General features: G+C 42.4%; 1 protein-coding gene across 4 annotated transcripts in view; it reads right to left on the bottom strand.

The window, feature by feature from the left end:
• Positions 1 to 25,250, bottom strand: part of PARD3B (par-3 family cell polarity regulator beta) — a 916,117-nt gene that overhangs the window by 510,639 nt on the left and 380,228 nt on the right. For all 4 annotated transcript variants that reach the window (XM_036319101.1, XM_036319103.1, XM_036319104.1 and 1 more), the window contains exon 4: positions 6,136 to 6,245. In XM_036319101.1, coding sequence (XP_036174994.1) covers positions 6,136 to 6,245 — 110 coding nt within the window. The remainder of the gene's footprint in view (positions 1 to 6,135; positions 6,246 to 25,250) is intronic.

The raw sequence follows: 25,250 nt of genomic DNA, 5'->3' as shown, positions 1-25,250 counted from the left end.
GGTGGCCTAACTGCTAGAGATCTGGCCTTCGTGACTAGGTGGTACGTGTCCTGAGGACAGGACCCATGTCGTATGCAGTCCAGATGGCACAGAGCAGAGCCTTGAACATCTAAGGATTTAATCAATTACTGTTGACATGAAAGCAAAGCCCATTCAGTTTTCATTCTGTGCAGATCAATCTCAACAACAAAAGGCAACATGTCACAGTGAGCTTTTTAATTTCTGGAACTGACCTCTGTACAGTGAACCTTCCTTAGACTTTCAGTTCTGGACCAGACCCGCGAAGAATGATGGGAGCACACACCTGTGCGGGGGTCACGTTCCCCAGGTCCTTTGATTAGTCACGGTGCAGACCTCCAGACAATCCAAATTGGATTCATTAACGTCTATAAGATTTGATGAAAATCTCTGCTGCAGAATAAATCAGGCTTCTGGACTTAAACTTGAGTCTTACACATACAAGTGCTTCAGAAATTAAGTTGTCTAAACTTGCCAAACTAAGTAAACATTTGGCCCCGTGAAATATTGGATGGCAGTTTTATCTCCTAAAAACAAAGCCATATGAAAACCATGTCGCCATGTGTCTCCACGCTCTGGTCTTATCAGCACCCGGCGCGAACAGCTGGAGTCACAAACACCAGGTCTGTTATTAAATCACCGTGTCAGGAGGGGAAAAGGAGAAACCTCTGTAGGCTTCAGTGTCTGTAATAATGCCATTCCGTGGTACAGGCTACTGCTCCCTCCCCGGTGCCCTACAGGACCCATTTCTCTGCCTTGGAAGACAATGGATAGAGCCTCCCTTCCACTCTACACTGGTCTCTACAACTGTTTTGTTCCAGCATTTCTACTGCCACTTAATTGTATATCTAATGGCTAGACATATATGCGTTGGTTACTCAGAATTTTAGTGAAGTTTCTATGTTGGATTTTGACAGTCAGCAACCCACAACCACAAGTCCTCTGACAAATTAGTGGCAATTCAAAGATTTTAATCCTAAAAGCCAAGCTATTTCAATTTCTCTGTAATTTCTCGATTATTTCTTTCATGGATTTGCAAACACTTAAACCAGGAACAGTGTTGATTATAATTTCAATATATGTAACATACAAGGGATGATTTCTCAAATCAGTTACATGTCCGACACAAAAATAATGCTTCTATTCGCTGGAAGTATTTTCTCCCACTAGAAGCACCTTGCACTCTCTTTGCTGATAAAATACCCAAAATTCCAAAGAAAACAAGATTGTACATTCACTTCTCACCCTCGGTGCACAAGTAGGGCCACTGGAAACACGCCTCCCACTGCCTTCCCACCACCAGGCTGTGCCCTCTATCCTGTCTCACTGTTGCTAAGCATGATGTTGCTACTGACTGAAGAGTTATTTTTGGCTTCTCAATGCAGCAATTCACAAACATCTATTCATCTTAACATCTTGAATTTACATACTATGCATTGGATAGAAAAGATGAAATTACCTTAATTACTTAATAGATATTTGGGAGAGGTGGCAATTTCTACCTTCTTAATCTCTAACATTCCTCATACTTTGAGAAATGATGTCTTTCCCGTATGATTTCATCCCAAACCAACGCCTAAATAAGTTTTTGATCTCTTGTTTTCCTTGTAAAATTTGATAGCAGTGATAGAGTCTCCTTCGTTAAATATACTCCCTCCCATGCCCTCCCCGCCCTCCATGGTATAAAACTTCTGACGAACCCATTCACGAATTCTAGTTTAGCAGCCTCAAAGGCTGCCATTTAAAAATAAAATGTATTTATTATAGATATGAACTTTTAAAAGATACACCAGGATTTTCCTAACTGATTTTGGCGATGCGATACAAGTAACAGTTTTAGAACAAACAAAGGCGTTTACTCTCTGAGAACAGGCACAGCCTTATAGTGTTCAGGAATCCACTTTTTAATTTACTCCCCTGCAGGATCTTTTTGCTTTAGGGGTTAAATGTGAAACTATAAACAGTCATTAAAACACAAAACAACCATAGTAGTTAACCGGATATTAAAAAAAAAAATCACATCTGTTTTAGAGTTCTCTTCCATCCGCAAATTCAGGAACATCAATTTCAAGAACCTGGTTTTATGGCATGCCCTTCAGCCAAGAACACCAGGTTGCAATCAAGGCCTTAAGAAGGTAAGGCGTCCCCAGAAGCGGATTCTCACTGCAATATCTTGCCCCCTGGATTCGCTCTCTTTAATTCAAAAACAGTCAGTGGAATTAGATTTTCTATTGCCTTGAAAGAAACACAGTCATTACTAATTGCACATTAATAATTATGCTACTCTGATTAACTGGATATGAAAAAAGGTCTCTGAAAGGAGGAAACAAAATTTCATGTTGTGTACCGGCCTGTACTCTAAGAAACAATGAAGTTTGGAGGCTTTTCATTAGTCAAAGCCTTTGAAGCTTGCAGAGAATGTGATATTTCGAATTTAAATCCTTTTTAAAATTCCAACTTGTCTGAGGATACACATCTTAAATAAGCAATTTGTAATAATTTAACCAGCTAGAAAACAAGTGCAACTTTTCCAACTTTTCAAAAACACATCTCTGGGCATCAATGAAAACTCTTCCCTCTATAGTAAGAATAATGAAGTGCAACTAAAAATAACAGTCATCAACTGTGGCTTTAAAGGCAATAATTCAACATAATCAAATGTGTCAACTACTCATTCTTACAGCTTCTCATGCTCTGGGTTATGAGTAAGTTTCATTTCTTGGGGATGATTGAACATAACCCACTTGGGGCTCTGCCATCTGTGAATTGCTTACATGTGAACATTCTGTTTAAGAGATGGAAATTTTGATTGTTTTTTTCCTTTGGATATTGAGATGCAATGCAATTGAAGAGAGCTTTTTAGGCAATTAGTTTTCATATTAGTTGCTGCATGAGTACATTATCACATACTCCCCATATTCATCACCACTTATCAAATCACAGGAATCAAGGGTGGTGTCGCTGAAGTTGCGGGGGAAGCAATGAGTAGAATTCTGGAATCTGAGAGGCGGGAAAGAATCTGCAGGCTCCACACCGTACTCCCTGGGCTCAGGGCCTTGCTACAAAGAGCTCTCTCTGCAGTGTACTCCGAGGTGAGAGCTGTGGTTTTGTTCCCAGGGCTTCCTTGAAACACCATTCCTTTTATCGCTGAGCAAACAATGAAAGTGACTATAGGGCTACAGTGTAGGGCGCCACATAATTTATCATCCACACATGAGCACCTCGGAGAGTTAGTCGGGACACTGTTAATAATTATGCCAGAACAACAGGCATGGACTAGGACTGCCCCAGGCAAACCTAATCACACGGCTACCACCAGAGATGATGTGTAACTCAAATAACTCCTCCCAAGGGGCTCCAACCATTTCATTAATGCAATATCCAATCTGCTCTGTCCACTATAACTGGGCTGTGATCCACACATGCAATTTTAAAACTTCTAGTAGAATTTTTTTTTAAAAAAACATTGATAGGTGAAAATAATTTTAGTAATATATTTTATTCAACCCAATATATCCAACCATAGTATCATTTCAACATGTAGTCGATATGAACATTTTAATGAGATATTTCACCTGAGTTTTCATATTGCAATCTTTGAAATCAAGAATGCATATTATACTTAACGCACATGTTTGGTGCTCAATAGCCCCACGTACCAGTGGCTATGCTTTTGGATGACACAGTTTTAAGTAATCCATAAGTTTGGATAGGCAGGAATAAAATAGAGTTATAATACACAGGCTGGTGTGGCTCAGTGGTTGAGTGTTGACCTATGAACGAGGAAGTCAAGGTTCAATTCCAGGTCAGGGCACATGCCTGGGTTTCTGGCTCGATCCCCAGTGTGGGGTGTGCAGAAGGCAACCAATCAGTGATTCTCTCTCATCACTGATGTTTCTCTCTCTCAATCCCTCTCCCTTCCTCTCTGAAATCAATAAAAATATATTTTTAAAAATACACACAGGCACACACATATTTTTCTTCTAGGTAAAAACAGATGCACCTAGATGTCTTCACATACTGATTTCGCCTCCCCTACACACTAGGGCAGTTAAACTGTCTGTGAACCAGACCCTGGAGCAGGTAAACCTTTACCTGGTGCATTCCCTTGGAGAGCAGAAAGAATGGTTGAATTAGAAAAGCCGGGTAATTGCTAAGAACTTCTGAGACTTTTCCCAGATTAAGATGTGTCTTGCATTCCTAAATACAACACATGCACACTGAGCACTGCCCATGAACTTCAAACTAGAAATAAAGAGATTAGAAAGGGACGATGCCTGCACATTAGACCGTTAATGCTTAAAACTTTGCATGGAGAGTATTTCACAACTGAAGCTAGAAAAGCCTGGGCCGTGCCACTGTCCTGTGGGCAGGCAAGGACCATTCTTTGGGTCTCAAGTTTACACTTCATCATCCGCAGGGAGCACTGTGAGCAAAGGAGGAAATAGGCGTGTTCCTCTTACTCTTGGTATATGTGGCCTTGGCCCATGTTTGATAACCTGCATATTTTTAGGTAAGAGCATTTGGGGTGTTAGCATTTCTTCTGGAATCAGGACTTGCATCTTTGTTAGTAACAATATATCTCTCACTCCAACTACTCCACTTAGACATCACTGGTATCATATTTTGGTAAGGATACATACTAGTAGAAACATGGAACAGATTGGTGACATTCCGCATGTAAATGATGGTAACACAGTCAGATATACTCTCGTTTTAAAGTATTCTGACACTGCAAAAATCAGCAGTAAATTGTAGTTTTTCTCTTTGATGTAATTATTACCTCATTTATATAGTTCTTTTCCCCCTCCAATCCAGTTCGTGTGTGTTAAATGTACACATACAAACACACACGGACACACATCATACCACATACTGGTTCCGTTTACACTAATCTTTGCAGTAGAGCACACACATCTAATATTTATTAACGTAATTTCCATTAAATATATTTCCTTAAAAGGATGGAGAGTAAAAAATATTACATCTAAAAATACTTCCAGGATATTTGCTTCCTTGTTCACAGAAAAAAATATGCTAAAATATTGCCACTAACCTATTAGTAACTGCCAATGATTTGATATACTGACACCTCCCTCAAACACAATCACACAGGTTCTTAATAAGAAAATTTTATGCAAAACTGGGAGAATCCATTTAGCTCATTCAGCACCGTTATATCCCTGTAAACATTGCCTTTTTCTTAAGGTGTTATAGACAGTGAGACTTAAAATGGGGAAGAGCCTCGTTTCTCAGAGTCTTTTTAATATGGTGACATACTGAAGACCACTTATTGCAATGCTAGGTTGCCATTAACCAGAATCTAACTCTCAGGCCATTGCAAAGGACAAACCATAATCACAACTCTTCAAAGCAGCTCGGGATTTAGCAGAAAGATACCACAGTCCCAAGTGGAAGAAGGACTTTATTTCTTTAGGAAACTAGACTTCATTTAACCTATCATTTTATAGGTATAGCATACAGGTATATCTGGTTATAAGCACTTTGGGCATGGCATTTTATTTTTCTTTAATTTCACTGTTGAGTTCTAGAAACCCAGTACTGGCACCATATACCCATAATATTCATTGTCTTGACACTGTATCACCACTTACCATGTTACGATTTCAGAAGCATTTCACTGACACGCTGACCATACCAGCTGCATCCTTGGGCTTTATGAAGCAGGAGGAGGGTGGGAGTCAACAGTGTAGTGCACTGTGCAAGAGCGTGGACTCTGGAGCCAAGCCACCTGGGTTAAAGGCTTGGCTCTACCACTTGCTAGCTGTGACCTCAGACAACTCACTAAACCTTCCTCTGCCTCCAACTTCAGCATCAGTAAAATGAAGACAAAAACGTGTTCCTCCTTTAATACCCTGGTTCATAGCACTTAATGTCATGCACTTAAAACACTACTGGGCACATAATTAGTGCTTTATAAACAAATGCTATCCTTATAACTATATACTCTTAATAGATCATACCAGCTACTATTATAACTAATACCATGTATCTTATCAAAAGATCTCTAATTGTCAACTGACTTAAGACTGCAAATCTATCTATGGGTAAGGCAATTTGATCTTTCCTTAGAAATGCAAAAGGCAGAATACCTACTGGAATAGCAGGTTTCAGACTCTGGCCACTGGGGTGTGAAGCAGTTGGCTGGGCATCAGCAGGTGGGCCTGGTGCTGGGTCACTGCTTCTCCTCACCAGCAGTGGAGTGCCTGGAGAACAAAATAAGAGGTGAGAGGTCAAGAGAACCCTGGGGGGAAGAGAGTGCACGGTACAATGCAATTTAATTAAAAAGGTTTACAACATGCTTTTATGTAAAAACATTCTGTTTCTCAAGAATGCTTGTAAATTAATCCATTTAATGATCTTTTGTCATTTATTCATAGAATGACACACGGAAATGCAATCCTTCAACCCTCATTTTTCCCCACTTGCATTTCAAAACAAGTCATTGTACTTAAGCCAGAGCTGTTAGGCAATGCAACATCGACTGTGTGCAATCTAACACCAACCTAGAAAACCTATTTGGGCATTGAAAAGAATGATCATCCAGTAGCCTAGTAGAGGGGTTCACACAGTCAGTGCAATTTGCTATTCAGTAACGCTAGAAGTATAGTTCTTGCTGCCATTCTGGACTTCCCAAATCTTCTGAATGATGACATATATAGAAATAAATTATTTTCTGGGGTTACAGCATTAATGTCTATTTAAGTACACAAAGAGATCGGTTCCATTCTCTTCCTTTCTCCTAAAGTAGATGAAACTGATAAGGAAAATAAGTTACATCTTCTAAAAATATATTCTGATTTCTTTTTAATTTAATGAAAGCTCCCACTATTAAATATTTGAGTCAGTTATTAAATTCTGAAAAGAGAGATCATACTATTAGAAAGTTCAAATGAAATTCAACCTTAGCAGAGCTAGCGGCCTAACTATTCTGCTTACAATTAGGCCTAAAATAATTTGTTTCATACAAAATTGGCCACAATAGAGGAAACTAAAAAAAAAAATCCATTTGTGGTTTAAAATTGCTCTCATATAAAAATTAACTTTTTATTTGTGTACTTTTGGGGGGAAAAAATGGAAAACAGTATAAATGCAATTCCCTGTTAATCAATATTCTGAAACTAATTCCTCAACTCTTTCAAGCTATTGCAGTTTAAAATAAAAATTTTCCATACTTCATTTTTTATAGCACAGTAATAATAAATAAATCTATTTGGAACTATTTATATATCGGATTTTTCGATGTGTTCCAACATTCTTATTCTGTGTATGAAACCTAGACTTGCCGATACTTTCATCCTTGTTTAGAAAAAAAGTTGCTTTTTAATAAAATAACTTATTTTACAGTAAGAAATTATCATGCTACTTAGGATGAAACACCATATCAAAAGGTATTATCAAGTCCAAGTTCACATTCGATTATTTATTTCTAATTAATAGATAGTTGACTACATTATTCCTCACCTTCTCTATCTCCATCTAAAATTTTTCTCAAGCAAGTATCATAGCAATAGCACCTGTGTTCTCGAATGAAACAGTTAAAAACAAGGAAAGTAGAAGTTATACAAAGTACCATCAACTCTGAAGACCTCAGAGTCCCAGTCCTGTACCACTCTATGTGCTCTCCTTCAGGTAAGCTGAAGACTTACTGCTTCTCAGGTGAAGCCCTTGATTACCATGAACTTGAAGTGAGCAAGTCAGTCTAAATGTGATACCCTCAGAAGTAACCTGCTATCTTTAAAACGAAGAAGAAAATGCTTTTTTTCAAGCATTTAAAACAGACCAGTACACTGCACGTCAAATTGGAGAAAAACAAATAAATAAAATATAACAAACAGACAAAAAGCTGGTAAAACCACTATGATATACTGAGGTCAAAAAAGAAATTGTTTTAGAGGCAAAGAAACAAAAATGTGAGGGAATGACAATTTTAGTTATGTTGTGTTTTCAGCTGAGTCATATACATATCCTATATAATAAAAGGCTAATATGCAAATTGACCAAAGAACAGAACGATCAGTGGAACGACTGGTCACTATGACATGCACTGACCACCAGGGGGCAGACGCTCAATGCAGGAGCTGACCCCAGCCTGCAGGCCCCAGGTCAGCCTAAAGCAGGTGCCAGTGGGTCTCCCCCATCCCCCAATCACCTCGCCAATCACCACACAGAGGGAGGCAACCAGCACTGGTGGCAGGGGGCAAGCCAGCGAGTGGGCGACGCCAGGCCAGCCAAGGTGGGTGCCAGCAGGGCGCCCCTGATCGCCCCGCTGGTCACCCCACAGATCGGCCCTGATCGCCGGCCAGGCCTAGGGACCCTACCCGTGCACGAATTTTGTGCACTGGGCCTCTAGTATATGAATATGTACATAATATGTGTGTGTGTGTGTGAGTGTGTGTGCCCATGAAAATAGACCTGTTATTTTTCTTGGGTGAGAAGTATACTTTTCTTAAAGAAGCCATGCCAGATAGCTTTCCTTCAATTTTAAGGATCCGACTAAGACTCATCACTACTTGTCAATACTGGCTGTTTTAATAACAAAGTGTTATCATTGAAGACAATTTTATAACAACATGTAGTTCGGCCTCGGTATTTCATCAGTACGTAGTAGTATTATAGTGTATCTCCCCGAAGAAGACAGCCGAGTTCAATGTCAGGGTCCCAACCATTCGGGACATAAACAAGTGTGAGATGGTTAGGTCTTTCTTAAACATGCAACTCATCAGGAATAAGTTTTTTTTCTTCTCTACTTTTTCTGCATTCCACACATCAATGTCTCCTATTGAGTTGCCTTCTCATCTTTTCGTTTGCTGTCTTAACGTGTTAATAACACATACAAATCATTTCATATTAGAATTAACAATGAGCATCTTTAAATACGAGCTGCTATCACAGGGAGTTTTAAACAGCCCTTGCTTGGGGTGTTTAAAACTTATTTTTTAAATGGCCCAAGCCCCATTTGAAGGTGGTTGTCAAGACCAGACTAAGTTCCTGACTTAAAGACAAAGAAAGTACAGAACAGAGGCGTGTAATTTGAAGTGCTGACGATGATTTGGGCCAGTCCTTGGGCATGTGTAATAGAGAAAATGGCACACCTCACAAGCAAGACTAACTAAATTAAGAAGAAAACCACTAATCTGGTTTTATGGGACCTCCTGGGGGAGGAGGAGGAAATTACTTAACCCCTGCAATGAAGGAGCTTATAACCTATCAGTAAGATTAGAAACCAGCACTAAGAACTAGCACGTGTTGTTCAGTGGAGAGGACCGCGGGTTTGGGGGTCAAATAGACTGAGCTTCACCTCTGGTGGCTCTTTGACAATGAGCAGCTCAGTGACACAATCTCCTCATTTAAAACCTGGTAATAACCAAACACCACAGATTTCATGGGAGGTGGATATACACGGCCTAGTATGTAATTTTCACGCAGGAAATCCCCCTTCCCCAATAAAAAGGAGGAATGGTACTTGCTATTGTTGTAAACAGTGTTATCTGTTCAAAAAGCTGAACCTGGAAGTCAAGGTAATTTTCATGGAATAATACGCAAATTAAAATAGAACAGAATTCTTTGCTTAACCAGGTATAGCCTTATTATAGAAATCAAAGCTTTTAAGAAAAAAAAAATGATGGTGTGGGAAGATACTTCAAACATGGAAAAAGAAAATAGACTGTTCATTGGTATTTTTCAGTTAATTGAGAAAAGACTCTTAGATTTTAGAGGCAAAAGTCCTCACTTCAGCTCAAGAGAATAGCAGTATTGCTCACATTCATAGTTTAAAAGCCAGTGGCTGTAAAACCCACGTAAAGTAAGAACTGTTATGCACTTTAAAGCACGAAGTCCTATACAGACAACTGCATTATATTTTTCCACGCAGTTAACTTTTGAGGCCTCATATAGGAACTCCACTAAGAGAGAGAGATAATAAGATGAGTAGTCATGGTGCTTACACTAGGTTATCTTTTACAGAAAGAGATGTGGGGCCCTGGCCAGTGTGCTCAGTGGTTACAGTGTCCACCCTGCGCACCCAAGGGTCTCAGGAGGTTTGGTTCCCAGTCAAGGGTTTGCAGGTTTGATCCTCAGCTCCAGTCAAGGTGTGTGTGAAAGGCAACTAATTGATGTGTCTTTCTCACATCAGTGTTTCTCTCTCTTTTCACCTTCCCTTCTACTCTCTCTAAAAATAAATGGAAAAAATATCCTCGGTGAGGGTTAACAACAACAACAAAAAGGAGATGTGAGGACAGAGAACATTTAGTACATTTAGCAAGTGCAGTGTTCTGGGAGTTGGTGTATGGTTTATTGAACCTGAACCAATGAACACACACACTATAGACTGGATCCAGTCCCATTTTATTTATCCAGACGCACAGAAAGTTAATGAAAGCCAAAGAGAAGCCGTGTCCCTCCAAACACAGGAGTTCCTGATTAGAAGTGTAAGGCTGGCGACTTTGCCCCTACAAATAGGGTCTTCCCTCATCGCAGAAGTTCCGTTCTTTCTGGAGCAGTGCGCATGTGTATTCTGGACTTCGGTTACACTCTCATGCTCTTCCCTTTAAGAAGATGGCTACATCCATCAGGGTCTCCCAGGCCTAGAGCCGCTAGCATGAGCCTCAGTTCCCAGGTGTCTATGAATGACGGCGCATTTTCTAGTTCTGAAGCAGTCACCATTTTAATGATAGGAAAATTAGAATCAAAGGGGGTACAGTTACTTGTCCAATGTCCCCTACAAATGAAATTAAGGGACCCCATAGGAATATCACCTAATCCATTTTGAGGAAAAGAAATTTGAAAGAGACAGCAACTAGTTAAAAGGTTCAAATTGGTACATCAGTGAATCACACAAGATAGAAAGGCCGACACAAATGTAAGTTATCTATATAAATACAAGTTTCTGTTTCTTCGCTATAAAGTCTCTCTCTCTCTCTCTCTCTCTCTCTCTCACTCTCTCTCTCTCACACACACACACACACACACACACACACACACACCTCAATGATTATTCTACATTTAGAGGATGCTTGCGATGGAGTTGGCTGAAATGACAGGCGATGTGTTATACATGAAATCCTGTATTGGGCATTTGGAAAGATGTCTCAGAAAGATAGGCAGTCACACAGACTGCCAAGGTCCAGAAGAATCATCCCTGTGATGCTTCAGAGAAAACAAACAACGGCTTTAAACATGAGCCTCCTATCAAACATCACAAAGGCACATGTTCTGAGTTGTATGGTGCATAAGAGCAGAGATTTATTTAAAGGTAGATAATTATTTTCCTGAGCAACATTGGAAGGCCAGCATAACATCAATATTGGGGCTATTTCATTGAGTCTAGGATGACTGATACCTGGAGGCTCTAGGAGGGTCCCAGTTAATGTGCTGACAAGGCATCTGTAAGAAGCAAGAGGCCTCAAGCAAAGCAAGGCTGGAAAAGCACTGGGAGGAAAGGAATGGGGTCCCGGAAGTCACAGGCAGAGATGCAATAATGAACTAGAAGAGAATGTAGGAGAAATCAGCAATGACTACACACACAAAGGAAATGAGAAGGGGCATAAGCCAAAATCTAAAACCATTCTTGTATCTCTTGCTTGGGGAAGAGTGAGCAATAGGAAAGTGTTTAGCAAGTATTATGATTTGTTTCAGAAGAAACAATGAACTTGGCATTAGCCCACTGAGGGTTAGGACAATTTGCTTTTAATCTAAGATATCTCGATATATACAAGAAATCAGCTCCAGAGTCTCCAATGGCCATTCATGAAGATGAGTATGAAGCTCATACTGGAAATCATGTTGGCACCCAGGGTAAGTGGGTGGAGACAAACATGAGGTAAACCAAGGAAAAGAAACGAGGAAGGATCAGAACAGGTCTATAGACAGCATCACATGCAAAACACAGAAAACCAGGATCTATATTCTCCCAGAATCTGCAGCAGAAACAGGCATTTAGGATGACGAGTGGTTACCAAAGCCACAGAGGGCAACTTAGGGGAAAGGTGGGGAGGAACAATGAGAAAAACTGGATGCAATAGGAGAAACTGTCTCTCTACAAAAAGGGGAAAATCCTGGTCTTTTCGGTTTCAATTGTCCTTTGCTCTAAGGGATTACTTCTGTGTTAGTCCATTATCAAATCACAAAACACTGATTTGAAGAAAGAAAACACACTCTCTTTCCAATTCTACCGACACTGCTGCTTATGACAAGGTAAGTCTGTACGGGGAAATGAGGTTGAAATACACCTAACTTGGTAACTATTTAACTTTGATGATGAAAATAAATTGCAGATGGCTAAAAGTGTTATAAACTTAAAAAGAGATAAATAGGAAAACACGAGTTACCAGGTAATCAATATTCATGTCATATTAATAATATTAATAGTATATGGAAGCTGCACCTTGGTTTAATGGAGCACATGTCCTTAATAGACTGTGTAACTAGTCAGCACCTACAAGAATGCCTTTGTCTTGTACTCAGACACCAGTGGAATGAATTTGACATTGATTGAATGAATAGGACATTAAAATGTAGACATGTCTTCCAGAGGCATGGTGCCTTCCACAGGCGTCTCTGGCAGGGAGGAGTATCCAGGAAGCTGCCCTACCCGGGCCCAAATCTCTCCGCATCAGCTAAGTAAACAGGTCGGATGAGCTACATCACAGTCCCCTTTTGGATCTACAGGGAGACAGCTCCCTGATTAGCTAGCCAGTAAGGAAATGGGTTCCAGAGATATTAAGTTTTTAAGTCTTTTGGACTCGATTCTACTCCAGTTTTATTTACTTGGCACTTCAATTGTGGGGCTGCAATCTCAGTGTGGGTAGGGGTGTGGAAGGGGAAAGAGATCTCTTTAAAGCAGTAGAAATCCTTGTCATCTAAAGAGTTGAGAAAGATTTGAGTGGAAGGTACATAGAAAAGGAAAGTCTGGTGGAAACTGAGCAGCCAAAAGCAAACATGAATCCATAGCCACATGGGCATATCTGGCAGGATGCGCGACCTGCCCGTCAAGGCACCAGCACCTCTACCTGAGTGCATGGCCTCCCTCACAGGTGAGTTAAATAACTTGAAAGCATTCTTTTCCTATCCGTCCTGTCAATATCACAATAAAAAAGAAAAGAAAAGGGAAAGGGAAAGGGAAGGGACAGGGAAAGGGATAGGGAAGGGAAAGGGAAAGGGAAAGGGAAAGGGAAAGGGAAAGGAAAGGGAAAGGGAAAGGGAAAGGGAAAGGGAAAGGGAAAGGGAAAGGGAAAGGGAAAGGAAAGGAAAGGAAGGAAAGAAAAGAAAGGGAAGAAAAGAAAAGAAAAAGAAATAAAAGAAAAGAAAGAAAAGGAAAGGAAAGGAAAGGAAAGGAAAGGAAAGGAAAGGAAAGGAAAGGAAAGGAAAGGAAAGGAAAGGAAAGGAAAGAAAAAAGAAAAGATGCGTGAAAGGGCACCTCACTTGTTTTTGGAGAAAACCAGGTTTTATTTTGTAGGTGGATTTTATGGGTAGCAGAGAGGGCTTTTCCAATGATGCCTAACCGACTCCACTGCATTGAAATCTGGAGACCCATTTAAAAAACTCGGTAATGGTATCAGTAGCGGCACAATTTATGGCAAAGTACCAAGGGGAGACAGCTTTCACTGTGGGGGTGCCTGGCCGGGTTGAGCCCTGCCTTGATGAGCATAGCAGCTGCACAGGCTCTCAGACACCACCATGCAGAAACTGCACAAGAGAAACCAAGTCCCACTTCAGCAGAACTGTAGCTGTCCAAATACTTCAGTCTTAAATATCACCCCATTAGGAAAATGACTCCCAGTATTGCCATAAAAGGAGCAAAGAAGTTCAAGTTGATGAACAGTATCATTTTTCTTTCATTTGGGATTGCAAAAACCATGCCTGTTTACAACAGGCAAAGGCGGGTAATTCACAGAATTGTCACCAGCAACACACTAGATATGAATGAGCCCATACAAGATAAAATATCTTTTACTATTTGTGAATTGGAGCACTACTGCTATAAAAACAAGTGATGGGGTTTTTAACTGACTTTGATCAGGGACTGTACTTTTCTCGGAAGACGGCGATGCCTTCAACTTGCTGCGTAGCAGCGTTGCCGCATTCCTGGGGTGCCTGCTTTTTCTTCTACTGGAGCTTTCACACTTTATCCAATTCTGATGTACACACCTAGAATTGTTCATGTTGTTGAAAATACTTTACCCTATCAGTTTACTCATCTATTTACAGACAGTTTATGCCACATGGTAGACATGAACTATGTCCCAAATGTTACATTAAGAACAATGACAAGCAATAAAGGGGCAAAACTTGCTGTATGTGTTCCAGTGACGCTGCAGAGATTCAGCAGTGGTCATTTTAGGTCAGAGTAAAATTCAAATGATCCTATCTAATAAAAGAGAAACATGGTAATTGACGTACGACCGCTACCCTTCCCATTGGCTAAACAGGGCGAAATACAAATTAACTGCAAGCCAAGATGGCGGCCGGCAGCCAGGCAGCTTGAAACTAACATGAGGCTTGCTTGCTTCAGTGAAGGAGGACTCCAAAGTTCCCCACCTGCCGCTGCAGGCCTCTGAGCTGCAACTCTAAGCAACTATGTAACATATAGAAGCTAAACAAAACCCCAGAAACCTGCTTTAGTCCGCCGGGCTTCAGCCAGCAGGATCGCAACATTATAAGCAAAGGCCAGAAACCTACTTTCAGCAGCGGAGGCCTAAGAGCTGGAGCCAAGCCTCAAAGCTAAAGCTGGCCCAGAATAAAAAAAAGAAAAAAGAAAAAAAGGAGCAGTTGGGAGCTTCAGTCACCCCCAGCCTGAAAACAGCCCTCAGCCCCTCACCCAGACTGGCCAGGCACCCCAGTGGGGACCCCCACCCTGAAGGGTGTGTGACCAGCTGCAAACAGCCATCATCCCCTCACCCAGGCTGGCCAGGCACCCCAGTGGGGACCCCCACCCTGAAGGATGTGTGACCAGCTGCAAACAGCCATCATCCCCTAACACAGGCTGGCCAGGCACCCCAGTGGGGACCCCCACCCTGATCCAGGACACCCTTCAGGGCAAACCAGCTGGCACCCACCTGTGCACCAGGCCTCTACCCTATATAGTAAAAGGGTAATATGCCTCCCAGCACCGGCCTCCCGGCACCGGGATCAGCGTGACAGGGGGCAGCACCCAAACCCCCTGATCGCCCTGCGGCTCTGTGTGTGACAGGGGGCGGGGCCACAAGCTCCCTATCCACCCTGCTCTGTTCGTGACAGGGGAAGGTGCCCCAACCCCCTGATCGGCCCTGCTCTGTGTGTGATGGGGTAGAGCCATAACCTCCCCATCAGCCCTGCCCTGAGTGTGAGAGTGGCGGCGCCCCAACCCCCTGATTGGCCCTGCTCTGGCGCCACAACCTCCCCATCGACCCTGCCTTGAGTGTGACAGGGGACGGTGCCCCAACCCCCTAATCGGCCCTACCCTGAGAGTGACTGAGGGTGGCATCACAACCTCCCGATCGCCCTGCTCTGTGCATGACAGGGGGCGGCGCCCCAACTCCCCAATCGGCCCTGCTCTGAGCCCGAGCAGGGGCTGCACCTAGGGATTGGGCCTGCCCTCTGCCACCCGGGAGCAGGCCTAAGCCAGCAGGTCATTCGTTATCTCCCTAGGGGTCCCAGACTGCGAGAGGGCACAGGCCAGGCTGAGGGAAAACCCTCCCCCCGGAGTGCACAAATTTTTGTGCACCGGGCCTCTAGTTTATATATAAAACAAAACAAAACAAAAAACACACACAAACAAACCACAACAACCAAAGGCCCTGGACTTTAAAAGGCACACACTCTGACAAGGGAACAAAACCTTAGCACGCACTGATAAAGACGCCTGAATCAATAATGCCAAGTACAGGCTCCTGCACCGTGGAGGGGAAGGGAAGGAACGAGACATGGGCAGGGCAAGCTTCCTTTTCTTGTTCTGGTTTTCAAGGATCTCACTGCTTTCCCCCAACCTACCTCTCTGATGGCGGCTTGTACTGTGCCGATGGTCACGTGGTCCATGTCGAGCAGGACCACCTGCCATTGCCTCCAAGTGCCCGCAGGCTCTGACCTCAGTGCATACCAGTCCGACCCTCTCACCGATGTTCTGATGCTACAATCTTCTGTAATCCCGTCCATTCCTTAAGTCATAAACAACCTCACTTCTTTGGGACACCCAGAAGCAGATTTGCTGTGCAGCTAACGAAGCAGAACTTCAGGGACCCTTGTCTGCCAGGGCCCCTTGCAAAATCACAGGAGGAGCCTGGCAACAAGATCCCATGATTCTATGCTTCGTAAACTTTACAACAGTCCAGTAGTTTAATGCTACCTCAGCGCTGACACCCCCTCCATCACACTCTCCCTCCTGTCAAATGAACCTAGAATGGCCCAAAGCATTTTTGGGATCCAGTTAAGGGGGCATTGAGTTGGGGATATAGCTCGTTTGAATACAGTGGCCTATGTTTGTGTGGTTCACAGACACTGCTTTGTATAGTTAAGTTAACGCCAGTCACCTGGTGGGGAATGCGGATATATACCTATTTCCCATTGTGCTGGTTCACCCAGCTTCATGATACAAAGAAGCAGGGCCAGGTGACATAATCGAATGACTGCTCTTTTTGCCCCTGGCTGAAGGGTGTGGGTCCTGGAAGATGAACAAGATTTGAAATGTACAAAACCAGAAGCTAGTCTAAAGAAAGTCATTTTACTCACCCGATGTATAATAGTGTATGCATTTCAGTACTCAGATAATTCCGTTCTGGCCAATCCCTTGTCAATGGAAAGCTCTCTCCTATCTAGAATACACTTGAAAATGCGGCACGGAATAGAACTCTGTGCTAGTAAGACACAACCTGCAGCAGTTCCACAGGTTAACAGCCTGCAATTGGAAGTCCCCTGTTTACACATCACAATGTTAAACAACAGAAACAGTTTGATTAACCAGGCAGGAGCAGAGATCGAATTATCCATTTACCAATGTACAAAAATTGATGTCACATAGGAAGTTGTTATTAAAGAACATGCAGTCAAAAATGGCAGGGAAAAAAAGTATAAAAGAGTTATTTTCAAGTATAAATTAATACGTAATCAATTAATATATCATCAATGAAATATTATTTTTAATATTTCTAATGCCCCTCGAACATTAGCTCTATTAAATTTCTAAATTATTGTGATTTTTTAATGATTCTAAATAAGTATTGATTTATATATACTTATGTATTTTTAAATTTAAAATGTATGTTCCTTTTCTTAAATAGCAATTCTACATTTCATACATTGAAAGTCCCACAAAATATGGACCTGCTTCTATACCTTTTTAGCCTATGTCACATCCTCCTTCGTCTCATGTGTGTAGTTGTATTTTTCTTGTATCCCCTTAATTTACTCATTTAACAATGTCTGCTGGATGCCTAAATTATACCAGGCATTCTTCTAGACCAGCGGTTCTCAACCTGTGGGTCGCGATCCCTTTGGCGGTCAAACGACCCTTTCACAGGGGTCGCCTAAGACCATCCTGCAATCAGATATTTACATTATGATTCATAACAGTAGCAACATTACAGTTATGAAGTAGCAACGAAAATAATTTTATGGTTGGGTCACAACATGAGGAACTGTATTTAAAGGGCCAGAAGGTTGAGAACCACTGGTCTAGACACTCTGGATACCTCGGCATACAATACACAAAGGTCCTAATCTTATAGAGTGTATCGACAGCTGGGAGACAGATAAGAAACAGGTATGCACTAAACGTGGGTGTTTAAGATAGGGATAAAGGAAGTTCTTAAACAGGAACAAGAGAGAGCGTGATGAGGAGGGAGGACAGTGGGGTGACATTACGTTGTAAGCACTGTGATAGCAAGCAAGTCATTTTAGTGAACCACGTAGGATCCCAGCAGATTGGTTACTTAACAGCTGCATGCTGAACAGAGCTGAAGAGGGCTAGAGGAACAAAGATTAACCTCTAAATTCAGAAATCCTTGGAACCCGAAGTGGCCCAGACAAGGACTTTTTTCCCCCTTAAAGGTGTCTATGCCCCCCAATCTGTAAATACATTGCTACTGTCAGGTTTGTTTTTTCTTCAAACCTAACACATTTTTCTTCAGCACCAACATTTATTTTAAAACAAACACTATTCACACCAATGCAGCATATGTTATCACCCTTTTGACTTAATGATAAATGAGCATAAAAGTGACATCAACATCAGTGTTAAACAACTCCAGTAAAGGCTCTGAAATATTGACTACGATCTTGTCAATTATGGTGGTTTATGAAGGAATCTATTGCCCGATCAGCTGATCTTTCAGTTTTCTAGTTTACAGTCTTACAACCTAGATATTTACGAGGTTAATATATTCATAAGATTTATGGCAACTCATGGAATAATTAGAAGAAGAATTGTTGAGTTTACTTGAAAAGAACCTTCAGAAGGAGATATATATATATATATTTAATTCTCACAGGAGGATATTTTCCCATTGATTATTAGAGAGAGTGGAAGGAAGGGGGAGAGACAAAGAGAGAGAGAGAGAAACATCAATGTGAGAGAGAGACATCGATTGGTTGCCTCCCGCATATGCCCTGACCATGGGCGAGCATTGAGCCTGCAACTGAGGTACATGACTTTGACTGGAATCAAGTCCGGGACCCTGCAGTCTGAGGGTTGGTGTCAAACTAGCTAGAGCCAAAAAGATCTTTTAAACAGAATTTTGAAATTCAGAAGATACAGCAATGGACAAATAAGTATAAAATGATGACTAAGGCATTTATCGTAGGCATTGGGCACATGATTTTAGAGCAGGAATGGGGACACTTTCCTCTGCCAATGTCTGTTTGGGTATTTATAACATCTTTCCCGAGCCACACAAAATTATCAACTTAAAAACTGACTTGCTGTATTTGGTCAAACATTTAATTAACTCACCGCTAATGGCTTGCTTGGAAGGGACAGACCAAATGGTTTCTGGGTCCTTATACTTCCCACAGGCTGGAGGTTCCCCATCCCTGTTTTAGAGGGTAGAGATGGACATCCATTCATGGATACTGAGAAGACTTGCTCAGCCAGAAAGTAGGCATAAACCAAGTGGCAAGAGGAGAAAGTGATTGAGGAACTAGGGAAATCTGGTTAGAACATTACTAGAAGGTCTGACACTGAGAGAGCATTCACATAATCTAATTAAAATAGCAATGGCATGTCCAAGGTGTGTGTGTGGGGGGGGGGGGGGGGGGGCGGGAGGGTATGGCACTACTAATATATAGCCTTTTTTTCAAGTTTTAAGGAACTGGTTAAAAAACATTTTGGAAAGACATTTGTACCTAAGAATATGTGAACAATGTTGACTAACAAAATAAGTGAAGATAGCCCAATAGCTTCTTTAGTGATCCCCTCCTAAAATCCATAAGATGGATCCTAATATGTGTCCAGTGAAGGGGGTTTGGACTTGGGAGGATTGTTTCATTCAGAATGGAGCTCATATGGGATGGTTCATTAGGGCAGGGGTTTGGTCTGTACCAAGGATTTACGGAACCTTTATTTTACCCCAAATTTTGGGCACTGCCACCACTGAACTGAGAATAGCCTCTGAGAGAATCGATTTCACTAGCTCTTTGCAAGATGAGAAAGGGAGAAACCAGCAAGGCCTTCAGGCCATTCACCCACAGTTGCAAACAATTACTGACAACATCAAAGCACTACATTCAAATCACCGAGTCCCTCATGATAGATGAGAAACATGGACACATCCATTTAAGGCATCCTGGCATAAGACGGTATGATTTATCAGCTACATTTTATTGGACTGTGGAAGGTCCCTGGCAGACTGAAGAGCGGTGCCCTGTGCGCCACTGCTATCCCTTAGGAACACCCAAAAGATGGTTTTATGCCAGTGCTCGCATGCCACAAATATTGTCTTCTGTGTGCCTCTCAGACCCTCAGTTCTGATGTGGAAACAGTAATGCAACACGTAACAGCAGTTAAAATTCTAAACAAGAGTCAATCAAGTGAAGCTCAATCCAGAAAACTCAAACACTGATTTTTCACAGGCAGGGAACATGTCTAATAAACCAGTAGGGGGAAATCTGCCTGTCTGGTGCGGCCCTGCATGGAGACTTTACCAACATTTGCAACTGTGGCTTGAGACCTCATTTGTTGACCCATGGCTACTCCTGGAGCCCAGGGATCAGCACTGACCTCAGGCACCTTTTATCTCATGCATCTGGTAGGCAGGGGTCATATTTAAGCCGTGATGGGGGACTGGCCCCAGATGTCCAAGCCGTTGTGACCTCACATTAGATAACTGAAATCTAATCCACCTGAAAGTTTCCTGAAAGACCACCCAGGTGTTTCAGATGGCTGCTCTCTCACTACTAAATATGTCCATTACACAAGCTGGAGCACATTACACGGACAGACTAATTCCCGGGGGCAGAGCGAGGCCATGATCCACAGATCATTATTGACTTTTCCATGCAACTCCTGGCAGCAGATCCAATGTGCATCAACATCCAAAGGCCGCAGGTACAATGCTGGATTGCGTCCCTATGATTCCTCCAGAGACAAGCTGCTCTTGCTAACAGCATTCAAGCTCTAACTTTCAAAGGAAAAGGCATTGGACAGAGAGGGCCTGCTCATGCTGTAACTGGACAACCAGGGTGTCCAGGCTGCCTGTCACTACTTGAGTCAATTAAGCACAGACAGGGTTTAATCATACATGAGCATTTATTTCAATAATGTCGGCAATATGGGAAAGCAGCAGGTCACCCACAAAAATCTGTTCTGCCATAAGCCTGCTGCTTATATTGGGTAGGACAAAGATTACATGGGGAAGTAGGAAATATAGACATGGAAAGTAGGCAATGCAGGCTGGGGCAGGACTCCCCTGCTTGGGCAATAAGATTGTTAATTTTTCCATGATAATAGGCAGTTATTGAATAAGAATGGACCACATACATTCCAAGGTTGACTCCCAAGTCCAAGGTTGACTCCCAGGTCCCTTAGGCATACAACTCTCAGCCAGATTAGAATGTGCTTTTTAAAATCAGAACAAGGCAATTAAAGTTAACAGAGCATGATTAATATTTCTTATAACTCTAGCTAGTCCTAATATTCTATTTTTGCCCCTAACAATGCCAAGTGTGGGTTTAAAGTTAAAATAATTTCTACAAATGGATTTTTGAGAGTCACAGGAATAACTGGGTTTTAATCAACTTAAATAAAATTAAACAACAATTGGAAATCCATGACTATTTTAAGAGACAGAACAAGTAAGTTTATATGACTGTTTTCCCACAGATTCTAGAAATAAACCAAATTATACCAGAACTAGAGGCCTGGTGCACAAATTCGTGCATGGATGTGGTCCCTTGACCTGGCCGGCGATCAAGACAGATCGGGCCCATCTTGCTCAGTCCCAATTGGGGCCAATCGAGGCTGGCCAGTCTGAGGAAGGGATTGCAGGAGGTTGGTCAGCCGCAGGAGGCTGGCTGTGGGAGCACACTGACCACCAGAGGGCAGCCCCTGGGTTGAGTGTCTGCCCCCTGGTGGTCAATGCGCATCATAGTACTGATGGGTCATTCGGTCGACTGGTTGTAATGGTCGCTTAGGCTTTTATATATATAGATAAGAGATGTATGTTAACTTGGAAGTGATACCTGTTTCATCTAGCTATGTCACAAGCCCATTATAATCATAAGTGCTGCATTATACTAGGTTGGTATTTATTATAACTGAATAGTATGAGTAGACAAAATTGATAAGAAGTCACAGAATAGTAAAGTGAAGTACAACCTACCCCAAGAAATGGAATACAATTTAACAATATAGACCTACCACCTATGAAACGCATTAAATTGCAGGTGCTGATAAGAGGTCAGTATCTAAATCAGCCAGTATTTGAACTTGTCAAATGGTTCCTTTAATTTCAGGTGAAGGGCCATAATCTCATCTCCAGGTCTTCTCAGGGCCAGCAAACCAATACACAGAGCTGTTTGTAAAAGAAAGATTGACATAGAATAAGGAGGCACTGCCCTTCTAAAGTGAAAATGAAAGTTCAGATGATATCAGGACTGTCTTTGTACAAGCTTGTCTAGGTCATCTCCTACTCCCTATCTATCTAGATTGGAAAACACACACAAAGCTGCCTCTACAGATGAAGTATTTGGGCCTCAAAATGAAACAAGTTGAATGCTCAGATGTGCAGTGACATTGCTAAATCATTTCATCTGTTTCTGTCATGTAGGTGAAGCCTCCTGGGATGTGTGATGGGATGTGTGATGGTTATCTTTCTAGCTTGTGTCACTCTTCGGTTGTGTTCTTGAAGTCTAGCCAATATTTTCACAAAAGCCTTTTGATACTCCTTGTCCATAGCTCTTACACGGTCAGACTAGACTTAAATGCCACAATAAGACTTACTACCAAGCAAACATTGGATTGTTAGCAAAGCTTATGAGCACACTTTGTAGCAAAGGTTGAGAAAATACCCTCTCCCTTTGCATGGGAGGGGCAGCAACATGGCATTAGGAAGGGTCAGACACAGGAAGATGGGAGGAATCCATGGCCACAGAGCATCTACCATGGCTTCCACTCCTAGAGACTAATTTCATAAGCCCTGATGTTTAAAATACAGATTTCATGAACCCTTATGCTTAGAATGGATTTTGTTTCCTATCTAAAACAAACATATGGTATCAAGCAGTCTTTTAATGCTCAGATTTAAATTAGTCTTAAAGAGATAAAAGGACTGAAATAGTTCTGCTATTTGAGCATGCTTAACGACGGCAATATTTATATAAACATATTGGCAGAGGAAATGTTAAGTTCCCTGTATCAATGCGGGCCCAAGACTTCATGTTAGAAGCAACACATTGACATAAAACATTCGCAGTGTTGTATGTAAGCGTGGGGGGCTGAGTGATGAGGAGGAGACCTACTGCCAACAACTTCTCAGCATTTGAACAGTTTGACCCTACTTCCAGTACGCAACCTAAGGGTTTGTCAATGTAGGGTTGTGTTTTTGGTTGCCGCGGGGTCACTGCTAGTTTTGTGCAAATATTCAACCAATAATAGAGTGTGCCCAGGCATCCCGGGCACCAGGTAGAGTTCACTCTGCTTTCTCTGAAGGCACCTCAGGAGAATCTCTGGATCCTTGAAAACAGAATTTTCTCATTCCGTGGGTTGGAACGCATTCCCAAGTCTTGAAATCCATTTAAGGCAGCAGTTCTCAACCTGTGGGTCGCGACCCCTTTGGCGGTCAAAGGACCCTTTCACAGGGGTCGCCTAAGACCATCCTGCATATCAGATATTTACATTATGATTCATAACAGTACCAACATTACAGTTATGAAGTAGCAACGAAAATAATTTTATGGTTGGGTCACAACATGAGGAACTGTATTTAAAGGGCCAGAAGGTTGAGACCACTGATTTAAGGAGTCCTGATATGCATTCTATACTGGGAATGGTGTAGGAAATATCAAACTGTGCCACACATGGTAAAGATATGCTTTGTTTCATAGAATAGCTAGTTACATACGTGTGTTCTGGGTTGCAATAAAGAATGCATTCTCTTGCTTTGAGTCATGGTCAAAAGTGTTTTGGGGAAAAACAGGTCTCAATCTGCCTACGGGAGGACGCTAAAGAGCACCTTGCAACCCCGACCGGCTTGGGACGTGTCTGGGGATGACACGCTCTTTAAGGAAACACATGTAGCCCAGGAGGGAGTCTGCTGCTCTACCTCCAGAGCCCTTCTGTTTTTGGAGCTTTATGTCCTGTTTAATGTTATTTTTCTCAAGCATTTCCTGGGAACGTGCTCCTTGCTAGAAACCGGGCTAAATCCTGGGGAAACAAAGATCAATATGACAAGGTCCTTGACCCCCCAAGAGCTCTCAAGAGACTGACACAATAAAGCATGACAATGTCACTAAAGATACCCAAGAGGGAGAACTGCAATGGTAACTGTTGGGGAGGGCTTCACAGGAGATTTGACATATCTGTAAGTATTCATATTCATTCATCCACTCACCCACCCACCCACCAACCACCTCCTACTTTGTTCAAGGCACCAAGGTAGAAGTTGGGGGATCTTAGATGAATAAGTTAAAGGGACTACCCTAGAAGAGCTCTCCACCCACCCACAGGAGAAAAAGACTTACAGGATGAGGGAGGAAGTGGCAGGGACCAGGCAGGAGACCCCTGTGTGGAGGGCTCCCTCTGTTGGGGTTCCAGGAGTGGGCTGTGAGAGGTGGTGCTGGGGAATGGTGGAGAGTGGAGGAAGGCTCTGTACAACAAAAAAGCTGGTCCATATGGTAGACAGAGCAAAATAATGAGAACCAAGTGTGCGCATATTTGTAAACATTTCAAAAACTAAATGCCAAAAACATAAGGCAGGAGCTGAGATAGGGGCTAGAACTCCTGCACTGGAGATCAAGCTTAAGTCAAAGGGGTGGAACAGAGACTCTGGAATCAAATTTTAGTACTTTCCTGTTTTAAATCCTCATTTCTGACCATTTCCATTAGAAGAAAATCAACTTTTTACCAAGACCTGCAAGACTACGTGTTCAGGCCTTGTCGCTTCCCTCTCACCTGACTCCCTGCCCCTGTGCTCACTACATCCCAGCCAACCGGCCTCCTTTATGGCTCAGGATCTTCCCCAAAGCCTCCAGAATGCCATGCATCTGTGTACCACTGAGCCCTCTGTTCTGAATGGTCTTCTGCCCTCCCCTCTCCTCTCACAGTCTCTGTTCCTTTAACCTGTTTATCTTTCTTCATTGCAATGTTACTGTCAGAAATATTCCGGGCATCTGTTTACGTGTATAATTCCTGGCTCAGCCAGAATGAAAGCTTCCTGTGAGCAGAAATCTTGTTTCTCTCTTCCTGCTGTACGCCCAGGCTCTGGCATACTGCAGGCACTGAATACATGTTCAATTGGTGAAAGAATTGGGACAGGTGTAGGTTGAGCAGTCATGCAGGGATACGGGAGGGTCTGAACCAGGGTAGACAGGAATTTCATGACAACTCAGCAGCACGGGGTCCTGATTCGATTTAGAAGGTCAGATACCAAGTGTATGTATGTCATGGGGAGTCAGGGTGGGTGGGAAGGAGTCAGGGTGGGTGGTGACCGGTAAGGGATGTGGAGTAGGGTCACCTTTGGGCCTCAGAGCCAAACCCAAAGAGGCTTTTGACTTTTAACATATCTGGTCCATGGATACAGAAACAC

Source organism: Myotis myotis, unplaced genomic scaffold (genome assembly GCF_014108235.1).
Source record: "Myotis myotis isolate mMyoMyo1 unplaced genomic scaffold, mMyoMyo1.p scaffold_m19_p_8, whole genome shotgun sequence".
Classification (NCBI taxonomy): domain Eukaryota; kingdom Metazoa; phylum Chordata; class Mammalia; order Chiroptera; family Vespertilionidae; genus Myotis; species Myotis myotis.
This window is presented reverse-complemented; position numbering and strand designations above follow the sequence as displayed.